The 17,505-nt window shown below is 37.3% G+C and overlaps 1 protein-coding gene across 2 annotated transcripts in view; it reads right to left on the reverse strand.

Moving 5' to 3' along the window:
• Window positions 1-17,505, reverse strand: part of RXFP1 (relaxin family peptide receptor 1) — a 100,642-nt gene that overhangs the window by 27,911 nt on the left and 55,226 nt on the right. For both annotated transcript variants that reach the window (XM_035022824.1, XM_035022825.1), the window contains exons 3-6: window positions 12,774-12,872; window positions 8,902-9,007; window positions 3,984-4,055; window positions 716-787 (exon numbers count right to left, since the gene is read on the reverse strand). In XM_035022824.1, coding sequence (XP_034878715.1) covers window positions 716-787; window positions 3,984-4,055; window positions 8,902-9,007; window positions 12,774-12,872 — 349 coding nt within the window. The remainder of the gene's footprint in view (window positions 1-715; window positions 788-3,983; window positions 4,056-8,901; window positions 9,008-12,773; window positions 12,873-17,505) is intronic.

The following is a 17,505-nucleotide window of genomic DNA, read 5'->3' on the forward strand; positions in this document are numbered from 1 at the left end:
GGGGATTAGAGAGAAAGATAGTCAGGAGTCTAATGGGAATGAATCCAATATCGACTTTGGGTGATTTGCCAAGACAGGAAAGAGCAGGGATGGAATAGAAGGGAAGAGGACTTGACAAAAGTGGCTACTCTTAAGACATTGAGTTTCCAGGGCCCTTCTTCCATTTTGCTAGTGAAATGATTAGACAGCCTTTCCTCAATCCCAAACCCTCATGCCACAAACTAGGAATCTGACTGGAGTGACTTTCTTGGATTAGGATTTAAAAAAAGTGGTATAAGATAGAAAGCAAGGGGGGCAGAAATAGAAATATAGGGAGTTGTTGATTTATGCGAGTTTTGGTTATACTTCCATGCCATTACTTCTTACAGGAGGTTAGGTTCAGCTGCTTAGTAAAACTCAGTGAAATGGAACTTTGAGAAAGCCGATTTTAAAAAGCTTTGCTAACTACAATGAAATATTACTTCATACCCATTAGGATGGCTGTTTTAGAAAAAAAAAAAAAAAATCCCCAAACAGCAAACCCCCAGAAAATAAGAAGTATTGATGAAGATGTGAAGAAATAAGGGCTGTTGAATTCAGGACTCACACAGAAGCTTGTCTGAGTCGGAACCCCAAGGGCACAGGGCTGTGCTGACCCTTCTGCGGATGTGGGCAGGAGGGCTGTGTGCAATGGACAAACTGTAGAATGGGCAAAGTAATTGGCACGGGTACTTACAGTTTAGTAAGACTGTAGAGTCCTCTGAACGCATAGATGGATATGGATCTAATCTTATTGTTTTGCAGGCACCTGTGGAGAGAATTATAAAAAAAATCATAATGAAACAGAGTTTCAGTTTTGCAAGATGTAAAGAGCTCTTTGGATGGGTGGTGGTGCCTGTAACACAATAGGAATGTATTTAATGGCTCTGAATGTACCTTGTAATTGGTTAAGATGGTACATTTTACATCCTGTGTATTTTAGCGCAATAAACATTTTTTTAATTAAAAAAAGGTAAACATAGCACAATGAGTTAGGGAAACTAGATATCATGTCATTTTGTTTTGCTATTAAGTTCGGGTATGATTAGGCAAGTTTTATTTAGAAATTCTAGTTATAAACATGAACATGTAATAGTTAAAATTTAATATTTGAATTTTCTATAAGTAAAAATTTAATGCACAGTAAGGCACTCAATTATCAAACAGGCCCAGAAGTCAGACTTTTTAACATTTCCTGCTATAATAGGAAGATCGGCATTTAGCAAAGATCTGGCAAAAGTACAAGTATGTGATATCTTTAAGGCCTTGGATCATATTCTATGTTAATCACAAATCTGCCCAACAAGTCAGCTTTAATTTCATTAATTTGACACCCCAAGCCTTGCTCCAAAAAGTGTTTCAGGAAGCTTATAAGGAGTATTTATGGCAAAAGAAAAAAATGAAGTAAAAAGACTCAGGACTAGAAGAATATAAATTAGACTGGCACGTCAAGACAAGAATGCAGTCTTAAATAGTTAACTAGTCATCCAGGATGATTGGCCTTGGGTTAACTGGAGGTCAAAGGAGATAGGTACCAGAGCGCAAGCAAATGCATCAAAGGCACCCTTGCAAAGTTTTGTACCTCTGCGTGTACTGGCCCCAGGTTGTAAGAAATGACAAAGTAAGGGCTTTGAGCCTGACTTCTTGTTCTGAATACAGGTCATCATTGTCCTTTAGGGCGTTCTGAAGTTTATATATATATATATATATATATATATATATATATATATATATATATACAAATATTAGGAGCAATTAGGAAGAAACCAATATGAACACATTTTTTTTTAAAAAAGATTTATTTATTTGAGAGAGAGAGAGAGAGAGCGAGCGTGGGGTGGGGGGGGGCAGAAGTAGAGGGAGAGAGAATCTCCAGCAGACGCCCTGCTGAGCACAGAGCCCACTCGGGCTCGATCTCACAACCCTGAGATCATGACTTAAGCCAAAATCAAGAGTCGGACACGGGATGCCTGAGTTGGCTCAGTTGGTTAAGCGTCTGCCTTCAGCTCAGGTCATGATTCCGGAGTCCCAGAATCAAGCCCCGCATCAGGCTCCCTGCTCAGCGGGGAATCTACTTCTGCCTCTGACCCTCCCCCCTCTCATGTTCTCTCTCTCAAATAAATAAATAAAATCTTAAAAAAAAAAAAAAAAGAGTTGGACACTTAACCAACTGAGCCACCCAGGCACCCTCAGTATGAACGAGTTCTTAGTTAATTAGAAATTTTGACTAAAAGGGGTTCCCTATTTCTCGAACATGCAGGAAAGCCTAACTTTGATTGTAAAAATGTTATTATTAAATTTATTATGCTTTTAACAATTTCACAGAACATGCCGTGGTTCCAGTTACATAATAGGGAATGCATCTTTTTCACTAATACACAGAGAAGCTTTAGCATGTGTTTATTTGTTTCTAAGTATTTTAATGATCAGTGATTAATAGACTGTATTGCATGGAGGTTGAGCAAAGCTGTATCTCTAATAATCAGGTAGAATTTTTTTTGTAATTAGGCTATTTTGATCTACCAGTTAAAACAAACTGGCTGTTCAAGAAGTAATTTGGGGCACCCAGCTGGCTCAGTCAGTAGAGCACATGACTCTTGATCTCGGGGTTGTGGGTGTGAGCCCCACTTTGGGTGTAGAGATTACTTAAAAAGAAAATCTTTAAAAAATTAGTTCAATGTTTATTGTGTAAAAATACTAAACTACTGTGTTATATAAACCTGAATTTTGATATTTAAATTGGGAGTATTAACGCCTTTTAGACATGTGGACATAAGGTGGTGCTACAGATCCAAAAAATTCTTCAGTCTCCAAAAATCAGAAAATAGAATACCGAAGCATCCTCTTGAAGTTTTTACATAAGGCCTAATTTTGAAAAACTCTTCTCTGCTGACTGTTAAACATCCAGAATAAAGTTTTGAAAGTCATTTTTATTGAAAAATTTTTTTTTAAATATGAAACATACTTTTTTGCAGATTATCTGGGTTTTGAGTACATTTCATTGGATGAAGTAGATTAATTTTTCTTCTGATTTTGCTCTATTTCTATTTGTTTTCTTAAAGAAGAATGTACAGATAGATATAGATCTATGTGTGAGGTTTCTTCAGTGTAAAACCAGAACTAAAACCGACATAGTATGAAAATGAAACTAGGAATTCTGGGATGTTTTCTAGTTAGCATGATTCAGGCACAGGATATTTAAACCCAACAGTTCAAGTATGATATGATTTAGTCACAGAGTTGCACTAAATAACAGGTAAACATACCCCGGGCCATTATGGATTTTTGGAGTATACATGAAAATGCTGAACTGATGGGAACCTAGCATGTCAGATACTACTTGAGGCGAAAATAAAACAACCTGCAGGGCAGATACGAAAACGGAATGAAGTCCCCCAAACAACATGCTCTGGGGTTTCAAACCACCACAACTTGCTCTCTTAGCTGGAGACTGAATTTGCAAACGCGGAAGAAAATTCTTCACAGGCTAGTGTGTGGCAGGAGAACTCAAAACTTACGTGCTCCAGTTTTTTTGGAAATAAGTGTCTGTAATTTTTCTAGAATGGCTTCTAGAACGCCTCAAAAAAACGAGTTGCCTGGTAGTGTCTAGCTAACAGCTAAATAATTTACTGAGGAGGCATTAGACTTAAACAGTGGTGTAGTGCTGGTCCGTGCAGAAGTGGGAAGAGATAGGGGCGCCTGGGTGGCTCAGTGGGTTAAGCGACTGCCTTCGGCTCAGGTCATGATCCTGGAGTCCCGGGATCGGGTCCCTCATCGGGCTCCCTGCTCAGTGGGGAGCCTGCTTCTCTCTCTCCCGCTCCCCCTGCTTGTGTTCCTGCTCTCGCTATCTCTTTCTCTGTCAAATAAATAAATAAAATCTTAAAAAAAAAAAAAAAAGAAGTGGGAAGAGATAGGCCAAAACAATGTGAGTTAATTTTAACGCTGGGAATTAAATTTTTTCTTACAGCTTCTGAAGATCACGGTACTTCTTGAAGCCGTCAGGAGGAAGCTTCCTTATTAAGTTCCACTGAAGTGACCTGAAATAAATGTAAGTTGCGGTTCTTAAAGTGTTTTTTTCTTTACTTTTATACTACAACAGTGTAAATAATTATAAGCTTCATTTACTTTAGCACCAGCCTTCAGGAGACATTTTATTTCATGATGTTACCCTCGTATCCATAGTACCATTTGAACTAGGTCTAACTGTTAGTTTTGTATTATTACAGATATTTATCTTTTCTTAAATTTAGGTTACAACATTGTCATTCTAACAAAACACAAAAGTAATGAAACTGGGAAAACAGTTGTCAGTTGCATTTTCCTTTCCTCTTTTTATTTAACAGACACTAGAAAGCATCTCGTTTTTGAAGTGGCAGTAAAAACAGTATGTTCTGTTTAAAGCACATTCAAGAACTTAAGTAACTTTATATTCTTCAATATTGCATTGCTCACATCCCACTACCTTTACTTCCTTTTAAAATTTTTTATGAAGGCAACTGTCAAATGGTAAGTACAACTGAACCGTCTTTATTCAATGTGATTTCATTTCAATTTCTAGTAAATTGTATAGATTCACTTGAATCACAATTTGATATGTAGCTTGCCGCAAACCAGGTCCACATAATTGTGGTTGTACTGGGAAGGATTTAAACCTTTAATTTTTTAAAGAAAAGCAATGTGAGGTAGTAGGAAAAGAAAATTAAAGAAGCAAAAAACCAAACCAAACAGAACACCCCCCAAACCATTGCAGTTGGAGTCTCTTGCATGAACCATACATAATCTTTCCTTGTCAGTCTCTTTAACTGTGAAAGCATCTATTTGTACTAAATGACCTGTAATAATATAATGCAGTTGTTACTGTCTTTATATAATACGATGGAGCAGATGCTCCTTGTTAAGTGAACAATAGACTGCATTGTGTGCAGGTTGTCCGCTGTGGGATAAACCTTTGGAGATGCTTGATAGCCAAAAAGGACTCAGGTTATGACAACATCATACAGTAGGCATTACCAGTGTTAGTTGTTATGTTGGTTTGGACCAGTGTTGCTTAAACTTGATAATCAAATGAAGACTTCTTAAGGCAAAATAGTTTCTCAGACTCCTCAGGACACAGTTTTGGAATCTAATTTGAGAAATGCTATTCTAGGGTTTAGGAGACCATGTATTCTCAATGGGTATGTTATTGCTCCGAGGTGTGAAAACCGGTTCTTAAGGAGGGAAAAAACATCTTACCTTTTTAAATGGATGAAGAACAGGTATACATAAACAGAGATACAGTATATGTGTTCTATTAAAATTTCACAGGAGGGGACAAATAGGAAAAAATGTCTGAAAGGGCTTGGGGGGGGGCAGTAATGAAAAGAAAAAAAATTTAAGAAACACTGTTCTGGACTATGCATAGCAGTCACTTAGTGGTTTTTAATGAATGAATGCCAAAGGCTGATTAACTACGAACTCTCTCTTGAAATCTTTCTTAGCTGCCAGGCGATCACTAAATGTTCTTTCATTCCTTATGTTAGCTAATTGAGAATTCCTGTTCTACTCATCATTCCTCCTTGGCTTGGATCTTCAATTCTGCTTTACATCATGTACTACATGTTTGTGTTGTATAAAAATGAACAGTTGAATATTTGAGTTTGATTTAAAAATATGGATTAAGCTTAGTGTGTTTTCAAAAATGTGTTCATTCATTCATTTTCTCAACATATGTTGAATTCCAGTTGCACTTTGGAAGAAAAGGATAATGTCACTGCTCTTAAGAAGCTTATACTCTATTTGGGTGACAAAGAACATAGTTTGTCTATAAATAGAGAGTTTTCTTTGGACCATGACTTCAGTTTTATAGCCCAGGGCTGAAAAGGCCATCATCTTGTTTTATTTTTATTTTATTTATTTTCTTTTGACTTCAATTAAAAAACACTGTTTAGAGCTTATTATGTTCCATTAGGAACTTTGGAGGATATATAGAAAAGCCAAGTTGTAGGTCCCCATTGAGCTTATGGCACTTCCCTTTTTCTGGTAGAGAAGATTAGGACCCTAATCACTATAGCACAAGGAAGAATGTTTGATGAGCTTCAAAGAGACACAAGTGGGGTTCTATGAGAGAATCCAAGAGGAAGAGGCTAATTGCACCTGAGTGGGAAGGTTACTCTGGAGGGAAGGAAAGCTCATTTAAGGATTCCTAAGTAATGTTTCTTAGAAAGTTGGTTTTTTTATTGATAGTGCCTAGGATTTATAGGCTACTTCTTTCCAAATATTTTAACAAATAGCATTCTCCATATTTTCATAATACCCTGTTGAAATGGAAAAAGGTAGGTGGTATTATTCTCACTGAATAGGACAAGCCAAAAAACTTTTTAATACGATAAATTCTTGTGTTTTAAAGTGTAATATTCCAAGTCTGACTCTTTACAAAGTGGTGTGTGTATGCGAAAGAGAGAAACTAACCTAGTTTAATTATTATTGTCAAGGCTAGCCACAGTTTTGATAAAGTTCTTACAATCAGATTATGTAGTTTAGTGATTGAATTCTAGGATTTTATAGTCAGCCCTCACACAGTCAAAACTAATGTTTAGGAAGCCAGAACAATGCATAAATAATCATATTTATTTGTTTGTCTCTTTTGTTCAATTGCGTTTATGTGAAATGTCTTAAAAATCCCAACTTCAATACATATTACTTGGATTATTGGTTTCTTTGATACTTATATATGATTTAGTCCATTTCTGACATTTCCCTATGAGAGTTCCAATTCAAAATATGGAACGAGCTCAGTAATAAAATTTGATATTTACTCTTCTAATGTATTTGCTGTAAAGCCCACAATTCCTTTTCTCTATGGAATTGAACGAAGACTGGGGCGAGGTGTGATGTTGAGTCGGAGTTCTGCAGAGTAAAGTAGAAATGGACAACCTGAATCAAGCTGCTCAACCCAAAGCACAAGAAATTACTATTTTTTTTTAATAAAGTGTTACAGACACAAACTCCTGAGCTTTATTTCTCCATCTCCAAATTCCTGTTGAGAATTTCTACTGACTGACCTGTTAACTTCAAGTTGAAAAAGGCATCTAAAATTGGAGTCCTAATCTTTCCCACTTACTGTCACCCAGTCTCCTCATTCTCCCACCGCTCTATTACTCAGGATGGAAACTCTGAAGTCATCTTGGACCCTTCCTTCTCTCTTGCTTTCCTATAGACCATCTTCACGAGGAGCTGTCCCATCCCAGTTTCTATACCAAGGCTTGAAAACTGGTGGCTCACAGGAGTGCACGCACTTCTTTATAAATATATGTACGAATGGTTGTACTAATGGCTGTATGAATGTATGTATGAATGTACTGAGCCAGAACAGTTTTTTACTTTAATTTGAATCCGAGTACCTTTGGGTATTCTTTCGGGGCATGCATCTTCTGGTTAGTATTGCCTATCTTCTTCCATCCTTCCAGTTCTGTTCCTCTCTTCCTTTCTTATGCAAAGTTTGGCTAAGTTGTAGAAGAACGGATTCAATTCTTACTTTTAGGAAAGTGAAAAATGAGATTGGCAGCATCAGGGTATTCTTTGACTCATTTTCTGATAATTTGATACAAACAGTGGGGGTGATAAATGTTTCTCTTTGAAAATAGAATGAAATCATCTCAAGTTTTATACCAAGCAGGTCAAGTCATGATTTAAATCATGGAAACTCTCCACAGAACCTCAGATTATTTTTTTATTCTAGTAAAATATTATTATTGTTTTCTAGTAAGACTAATCACTATGAAAAAGAGCTCTGGTGACTTGAGGATAGGATAGAATGCTAGCCTTAGTCCGGGTGGGACTGTCACCTCCTTTGGAAAACAAGTCTTTGTGGTTTAACCTGCTTGATGTTCTTAGCTCATTGCCAATTTGGATAAGTTCTTTAGGTCTTACTTACTCAGTTGAGTAAACCCACCCAGATTTTGTTAATTTAATGCCACCACTGTCTACAGGAACTCTGAGCTCTAGCTCTCTCTGCCTCTTATAGTTCAAGCATATGAGCTGCTCTGTTATGTGGTTTGGGTTGGCAAAGGCAGGACTTATTTGTAAACTTAAGAATTACTCCTATTTTGTCTTCATATACTCAAAAGTCAGAGCCATACAGCACTAAAACATCTGGATGAAACAAAAAACTCAGCAAAAACATTGGATTAAAGTATCTACCCTCCCCTTATTTCTTTTGAAAAGTTTCAAACAAATGTGTGTGACTGTGTTGCTAAAGTTTGCTGAATTCAAATTAGTACTGGATCAACAAACCACTTATTATGAGGATAATTTTCTTCTACATACATAAGTTTGAGTTACTCGTGGGGGGAAAAAAACAACATCAACATCTCTGTGCCAAATGTGATTCAGAAGAGTTAGATTTTAAATATGAATTCATAAAAATGAATATGTTATCCAATTTATTTCACTTGTTTTCTTTTTTTATTTATAGATAAGAGTGTTTCCAACAAAGTCTAAAAGAGCTTTCAATAAATGTCAGTTCTTGTAATAAGAAAACTCTATATAATAGTTTAGCTGGCAGCCTTTTTTCTTTAGTAGCATGTAAATGATGACATCTTTTGTTTAGATAAAATATGATACTAAATACTAAATAAGATTATTATGAAGGTCTAAATAAGTTACATATCTAAATACTCCATAGGTTTATTATGAAGGACTAAATAAATGAATATATAGAATAATTTAGAGTGGGGCCTAACATTTAATAAATGTAAAATAAATAGCAGCAATCATTATAATTGACCGAGAGCAATGACATCATCTTTGAATAAAAATGCATTAATAATGACAAGGCCTTAATTATGATACAATTTTACAGGTGCTATTCTGGCTGTCAGGATGAAGCCATTCTTTTCTACTTACATTACAGTCACATTTGAAGAAACTGATGGAACAGCTCGTAAATTGGTCTCATCACAGTCAACCTCTAAACCTCGGCAAAGACATTGCATGGGCACAGAACCGACCACTGAATAAGGAGGAAGTTGTAAGGAATGGGGATAGTGAGGGACCAGGAAGAGGAGGGTAATGAAAAGAAAGAAATGAAAAGCTATGAGAAAATTATTTAGTACAAAAGTGTTTTACCTAAGCAATATGGGCAATTAAGGTTACAAAGTTTGCTTTTAATTTAATGTTAAAATGATGCTACAACATTAAGATAAGAAAACAGACACATTTACCAGCCCATGCATTTCTGTAAATAGCTGACTGCTCTTCTCTATTTACTGCAAAATGAATGAAGTCATCTGCTTTTACTCACCCGAGGAGAGTGGTTATGTCCAGGGGTGACATGATAGTGTGTGATGGGCTTTAATGTCCACATTAAAGCTGCTACTTAAGAATAAAGTATTTATTAATAGCATAATCAAACCCTTAATGGAAGACTAAGTCATTTTTAACTAGTGAGAAAGAGGACTAAACATGAACTTATAGTGTTGGTAGAATTCTTTTTTTTTTTTCTTCTGGAAAATTCAGGAGTTCTTTAAAGGATTATTTTTAAATGATCTTCTTTTGGCTTATGTAGGGATGTAAGGATGTCTAAAATGTCATTTATGGGAGTGAACTTTTTTTATGCATAGCCAGCCATTCTATTCTCCCTGCTAGTGTCAGGAAGAGGGAGAGTTGGATGTATGACTTTGGCCATCTTGTGGGCCTGCAGTCATAGTCTTAAAGATGTGATCCCATAGTTCTAAAGTCTACTAGAGACTTGCAGTGATGTGTTCATCTAGCTCAATAGTAGAATAGGATTGTTAGTCAGTTTAATAGAGTCTGATTCCTGCCTATGTGGGGAATGATTGATTAACGAGAACCATGAGGAGTGCTTCCCCTCTACATTTACTTTGAAACCCTAACCCGTAGAGCAGAGGTTACAGACTCGTGTCTGCAGGGGACTGGTGAAATAGGTGTAGGCCTTGTCCAGATGTCCCAGTGGACCAGCTTCTCCTGTTGTCATGTTGGACGGGAATACATGTAGCCAAGTCAACAACTTTCTCGTAAGAAGCCAGAAATACAATGTTGTATAGATAATTACCTATTTAAAAAATGAGGATAGCCAACTCAAAATATTTTAAAACATCACAGAACAAACAAAACTTTCTATGAGAATTTTCTGCTTGTAGGCTTCCAGTTTTTGATCTTTTACAGTAAAGCTTCCAGAGAGCAGAAAAGTGTCTGAATGGCAAAGTAGAGATTTCTATGACAAAGCTGGTGGATGATTGTTAATGAGCACAGTTGGCTAGTAAATAGGAGACTTTGACCTAGTAAATATCCCTTTGCTCAGCTATGGGATGACAGGTGTTCTTCCTCTCCTCCCAAATAACTCTACCGCCTATTTTACAGGGTTATAAGAGATCAAAATCATAACTTAGGTTTTGTGTTTTCTGTAAACAGAGTCTCCGCCAAGGACTTTTAAACAGTTTTATGGTTGTAAGTAACCATTTTGGCTGTGGATCTCAGAAGCTGAAAACTGATTTTGTCTCCAAGTTATAAGCCACATCCAACATGAGTGTTGTGGGTTGGGAAGAATGTGGGTTGGGAAAGAGGGTGGAGGTTTTGAGAGTGAAACTAGGAAGGGTAAAAATGGAAGGAGTGAAATTAGCATTACTTCCAGCATGTTTTTTCCATTTATAGTGATGGAGTTAAGATAATTCATATATGTTGATTACAGGGTTACCTGTAATAGGGAAAAATGAAAAAAATAACACCTAAATATCCAACATCAAAAGAATGATTAAGCACATTATGACACTTAAAAATATATTATATAGTATATTCAAAAGGAGCTTGTAACAGCATGGATACCTGATTATGCTAAAATGCTAAATGAAAATATGATAAAAATGGTTTGTACAGGAAATTTCAACAATGTTAAAATAAAAAAGATGAATAATGTGCCAGCAGGTTAATGCTGGTAGCCTCTGAGTGGTGAAATTATGGTTGAGTAAACAAACAATTCTTTCTAAATCTTTGTACTTTCCATATCCCTCAAATTTGAACTCTAATACTATGTTAATGATAGATATATTTTCCATGATATTGTTCCTGAGAGGTGACTTTATAAATGTGAATTCCTCACATTCTTTCACCCAGCCAAAAATTATTATAAGCCATTCTTAGTTTAATTTCCAATAAATCCTTATAATAATCTGATTTAAATAAAGTGGTAAAATAGGAACTGTAAGTTTCACCCCCAAATTTTACACTACACTTTCCATTCTGTTTTATACTGCTTTTTTATTACCACCCTTCCTGAACTGTCTTTAAAGAACTCTAATTGAAAATTACATATTTGTTCTTTACCAAAAACTGATAAATTTTTTTTTTGATATATCATTTAATGTATAGCTCCATTCTTCCCATTAGTTATACTTAGGACACATTTCTCCCAGAGTTCAAGATTAGGCAAAAAGTTATCTCTCTTGCTGACTTGATCTATTTTTCCCCACCATTTGTTTGTTTTTGCTTTACAAGCCAGGCTATAAAACTTATGTAACCCATTATCTTCCTTCTTTAGCTTGATGACTACAAAATTCAGAACTAAGCTTTGGACACAGGTATTGAACTTTTCTCAGTGAGGATTTCCTTATATAATTTTTCTTCCCATTCCTTTCCCCATTCACTGTTGATTTTTTTGTCTTATATGTTATACTAATGGCTTAAGTCTGTTAGTAGCCATATTTTTATTGTAAATTGCCTAAAATCCAGTTGGGAATAAGGAGATATAAAAAGATTCAATTAAAATTTAAGAAATGAAAATAAAAGGCTATCCAATAAAACAAAAAAAATAATAACTATGTTTTGAGATAACATGGCATAATCCATTAATTTTTTTGCATTATATCAGCAGGTAAATTATACCTGCTACCTTTTTTCTTTCCCAAAAGGTTTTAGGGATCAAATAATTTGGTCTCTGTGAGAAAATGTGAGGCTGAGACAGATTGCTGAGTAGCCTGTGGGTTTACAGGATGGATGTATGCACCCTTAAACTGGGGACTGTTAGTAGCTTTTTATTAATCTCATTTGAATACTGAAGACAAAAAAAATATTAAACCTTTTTAAAAAAGCTGGACTTCACAATTTGTGATAGAACATAAAGGAAAAATTATTGTAAAGGGCCCCCCTCCCCCCCCACTATCTAACCAAGGACCAAATTATAACTCCAAGGCACAAATTTACATTTGCATAATTTATTAGAATAAACAAAATTTCTTTAAAAGGAGTTGTTTATGAGATCTTCCTGTTCTAAAATATCACAGTCAGTCCTGAGGTTATACCCTCCCACAGCCCCTCCCGTGTTTTTGGAAGTTTTCAGCATGTGACTAAGCATAGCAGGTTATAATTAATGAGGCTTTTTTGCAGTTCTAAAGTAGTTTAGACCCCAGAAGCTTTTTCACTTGCAAATATTAAAATGCAAACAGCTTCTCTGTTCTTCTGTTTCTACAATTTCTTTTGTATCAGAGTCTATAATGATGGTGAAAAAGGGACATAAGATAGCAACCCTGACTGATGGACATTAATTTTGTTCACAATATCTGGCATGATATATTGCTTTTATACTTAAGATCCCTGAGTCACTTTTAAATAAAATCCCCAAATTAAGGCTGCATGTCTAATAGAGTTTGCTGTTAGAAAACTATAGTTTATCATTTAAAAAATATGTTGAATCCAACTTTTAAAAACATGGTATCTTTTTATGAACTCATGGAAAAGGAGACTCAATCCTTCTGATTACTTACAGCATTTAGATGTTCGTGTCTCAAAGGGATATGGGGAAGTCATTCTGTAGTAATTGGTGAAATACTTGTCAAATTGAAAAGGCCATCCATTGTTGTCTCCTAAAATAAAAATCAGAGAGCAGAAAATTTCAAGAAAACAGAAATATTCTGATGTGTTGGGAAAAACAGTTCTTCCCTTTAAAAGAAACAAGAGATTCTCAGACCTAGTGAGATAAACATCATCTGGGAGCTTATTGACAAATGCAAATTTCTGGGTCCCCCACCTAGAGGTCCTGATTTTATAGGTCCAGATGGGTCCCCAAGTCTCCATTATGGGCACTGTAGGTGATTCTTCAGCAAGTAGTGTTTGAACCACATTTAAAGAAACAGTACTTTCTTAAGTATTGAAATACAACACACTGTTCCTAGCATATTAATTATGATTCCCTCAGTCTTCTTCTATCATTTAAACTGATGTTGGAGGTGTGTCGACATGGATAGACAGTCATGATTGTTAAAGAAAAGAAGAAAAAAATAACATGCCCAGCATGATTGCATTCCATTTTTTTTCTTTTTAAAAGGGCACTATGGTGTCACATGGGTGGTTTTAAGAGGAGTTCTCTTCTGAATGCTTACCATATTTTCTCATCTATATTTTCTGATTTTGATATTCAACTCCTGTATAATTTAAAAAAACCCACAAGAATAATAAATGTCTTTCTTTGGGGAGAAAAAAAGAAAATATTTTTTTTTCTCAAAATTACTTATGACCTTAGTTATTTTCAAACATAAGAGACAATGAAGCCAATCATGTGATAGAATGGACTATGAATGGGGGTGTAGGCACAACTTCTCTGGAGATCTTTGCAGATGGTACAAGCCTTTACCCTACTGGGGGAGTTTGAATGTGATCCTTTCCAGAGGTTCTAAAATTTTTTCAGAATGTTGCCAGGACTCTTTAAGGATGCATAAACATATGAGCAGATGATAAAAACTATAAAGTTTATCTTGTTTTTATAAACTAGTATTAAATCTAGCACTGATTTTTTTTTTTTTTTAAGATTTCACTTATTTATTTGAGAAAGAGTGACAGAGATAGAGAGAGCAGGAGTGGGGAGGAGAGGGAGAAGCAGGCTCCCCGCTGAGGAGAGAGCCTGACTTGGGGCTCGATCCCAGGACCCCGGAATCATGACCTGAGCTGAAGGCAGACACTTAACTGACTGAGCCACCCAGGTGCCCCAAATCTAGCATTGACTTTATAAATTATTTCTGCCATGGATGTGTAATTCAAATCTGAGGCTTAAATCCAGATATTACAACTTTGTACAGTTGCGTAGATTTGGTGACATGGTCTTGATCCATGTCTTGAACCATGGTTCCTCGGTTTACTACAACATCTCAAATTCAACATTTCTAAGATGCAATTCATTATATTTTTCCATATAATCTTGTTACTCCTAAATTCTCTGGATTGGTGAATGGTCCCCACAATCTATCAAACTGCCTGAAACTGAAAGGTTAAATTTCTGGGAATATGCTCATATCTGAAGAAATATAATTCATACGATTTCCCCCCTTCTCCAGGTTATTTTCTTATTTTATTTTTCCACACTCATTAACTCCTCCATGAAGATCATCTTTGGAAAAGGAAAGGTATAGTAACATAAATGCTATTTATACTCGTAAAATTGACTTCCTTTTGTAAAGAAATCTCATGAAAAGAAGAGATTATTTAAACATTGTATTTAAAATATTCTCCTTCTTTTAGCATGCTTCATTAGTTTTAAAACTTGTCTGTTACAGAAGACTTCAAAATAAAGGTAGCAAAGTAATAGAATGTGACCTCAATTCAGAGGGAGATAAGTGATGGATGGCCCTCAAGTTTACCAACCGCGTTGGTAAAACCGTTATTTTTATTTTTATTTTTCATTTGAATACAAATTTTATTTCACAAAAGACAACATGATTCCTCCAAAATAAAAATCAGGAACACCTTTAAAGCTTTCATTCCAACCAGGCAGACGCATCGTGCCTTCCTGTGCCACCACGCTCATCACGCATTCACGGCGGGCCCTCGCCTGTGGAGGGTTGGGCACCACGAGGCTGCCCGGGAACCTCCGGAGAAATGCACATGCTAAATCCATTTTCCAATCGAACTTTCCAGTGAATGTTGGCATTACCCGGGGGGATATGTGAGATATGTGTAAGACTGAAACGCCAAAGGATCAAAGTGGTTAGCCATCAGACATAGTCCAGTCCCCAGTGTTGATTAGGCAGGTCTGGAGGGGGATGACTGGGGTTCAGGGTGGCACTGGTAACTGGCCTGTCCACAAACTCCACAGTGCACAGCTCTGGGCCATTGTCGCCACAGGGTGCATGCCCCAGTTCCAGAAACTTGATGGTGTTTGGGGCCGATGTCACCAGGCTGTGCTGTGGCACAAATAGAGTCGTATGGAGGCCCCGCGCTGGCCATTATTGCCTGAGGTTAAAGCCATTCAGCAGGAGACCCCAGCTGGGCACCAGTAACTAGGTGGCCAGGAACAACATCCTAGAAATAGCAAATACCAGCCATCGAATACCCAGGAACCAGTTCAAGGTGCCTCCCCAGCCTTTGACATCATGAGGATGACTTCTCGGGCAGAGAAACAGGAAGAAGGGGAGGAAATTGGAGAGACTGAACTTGTACAGCCAGAGACTACAAGTTATTGAAACCATGGTGGATTTTGTGCAGTTTGCTCCTCCTCTGTTCTATACTGGGCTTAGAATGCTTTCGTGTTCTTTAGAAGTTGGTAACTCAAATCTATGTTTTCCAGACCTCGAGCAGCTAGGGTTCTTGTTATAGATATGTTTCTACCGTTTGGATGCACGCAAGTGAGACTGGACGTTTGTAGATACCCGTCTTGTGGGTCTCCAGCACGAGTTGGGGCAGTTACTGTAGCCTGCCTCACGGTTCAGTTTCACAGGTAAAGAGATGATTAGCAATACTAGTGACCAGCGGCAACAGTAGCAGATGCTTCTCGATCTTGAGCTTGCATGTGGTGATTTGTCTCCACTCTTAACTCCTGCTTCTATAGCCTTTACAATGATTCTATAAACACCTTCTTCTTTGTATGAAATCTCTTTTTTCTTAAGGGCTCCTCCCCAGACCCCAATCTGGAGTGGTTTCTGTTTCCTTCTCCCAGAAGAGGTTGTGGATAAAGACTCTCAAGGATGGAAACATTGGATTGATGATCTGACCTGGTTGGTTTTGAAGATAATGGCAATACTGTTACTATCAGAAAATAGGATGCTCAAAGGTTATGGCACACTGTGACAAAGGAGTTACTTAAATGATCATTTATGGCTTCCTTATGACACGCCTCTTAGAAGGCTACACTCTGGCAAAGAGGTTGTTATGATAAATCATTAGAATGAAAATGAGGAATTTCAAGGGTTATGGAATAAGATAGCTATGGAGATATCCTGGAGAGATTAAAGCAAGGAAATGATATGCCCGGGGTTTAACATTACCAGTTCGAAAAAGTTCAGAGAACCAGGGAGCTTCCATGACCACTCTAAGATAATCTTTTATCTCTTGTGGTCTCAGAGTTGATGTAACCTCCAATCAGATAGAATCTGATCCAATGGGTTACCAGGTTTATAGTATAAGCCTAATTCATGTGTAGTTATCTCTTTTAAGTGAACATGAGGACACTGGTTTGGAAGGAGACCCTGTGAACTGTGATGGGACATTTGAATGTGTTGAGCTGAATTTGAATACTCTAAATCCTTAGCCCAGGCAACCTCTCCTTCAGCAGAAGTAGCTCCCTTCCCCTGTCCCATGAGGTTGGCTGTAGTTTGTGGGAGACATGTGAGTTACTTTACTTGAGGTGAATAACTTATGAAGTCTCTCCAGACCCCACACTTTAAGCATTCTTCTTTGACCCCCAGCCTATTATAAGCACATCCCAGAAGCCAAGGACAAGTTGGACTTAGAAAGTGAAGATTGACATACCAAAAGATTTTGCTCTTTTAGATAAACAGAAACCCAAGGAAATTGTGCAGGAACAATTTCTGAGCGTGCTAGACCAGGAGGAGAGACTATAACTTGGATTGGGCAAAGCTCATTAATACAGGTTTCTGGATTCAGTGTGCTAGCTCAAGCAGTAGTTTGCCAGATTGTTGACTGAATCCAGACTCAATGTTGCCTGAGGCTAAATAAAGTTGAGAGGGTAATCCTAATGGGTACTGATTGAGTCACTGAAGGGGTAGATCACGAGGAACATGGCCATTGTGTTGTAGAGCTGCAATGGACCTGTGGTGGATACTGTAGATTGACTTGCTCAACCTCCATTCAATTCCCCCTTCATTGGTGTGTTCCTGGAAAGCAGAGACTGAAAAGCTTACAATAACATCTCTCATCTCCTTCACGGCCAGGATGGGGTGCACTCACAGATATTTCGGCTGCTAGAAGAGAGGTAGAGATCATTTTCCTGCTGGTATGTCTAAAACAGAGACACCATGTTAAGAGGCAATCACGGCAGTGGCAGGGCAATTTGGGTACCAGCAACTTTGTGGGTGCGAAGAGGCAGTTGTGTTAGTGGTAAGGGCGGCAGGATCAGCAGTGGTGGTGGTAGCCACTGTCTCAGTCTCTGGATTGCAGCTATGTTGGTGCGCTATTGGATTCAATGGCACCAAGGGGAGCCTTGCGGACGCCCAGTCCCAGCCAGACTGGGAATTTTGTAAGTATCTGATTTCTGCTTAACATACCTAG

Source organism: Mirounga leonina, unplaced genomic scaffold, assembly GCF_011800145.1.
Source record: "Mirounga leonina isolate KUSES-001 unplaced genomic scaffold, KU_Mleo_1.0 Mir_176, whole genome shotgun sequence".
In the NCBI taxonomy this organism is placed as follows: domain Eukaryota; kingdom Metazoa; phylum Chordata; class Mammalia; order Carnivora; family Phocidae; genus Mirounga; species Mirounga leonina.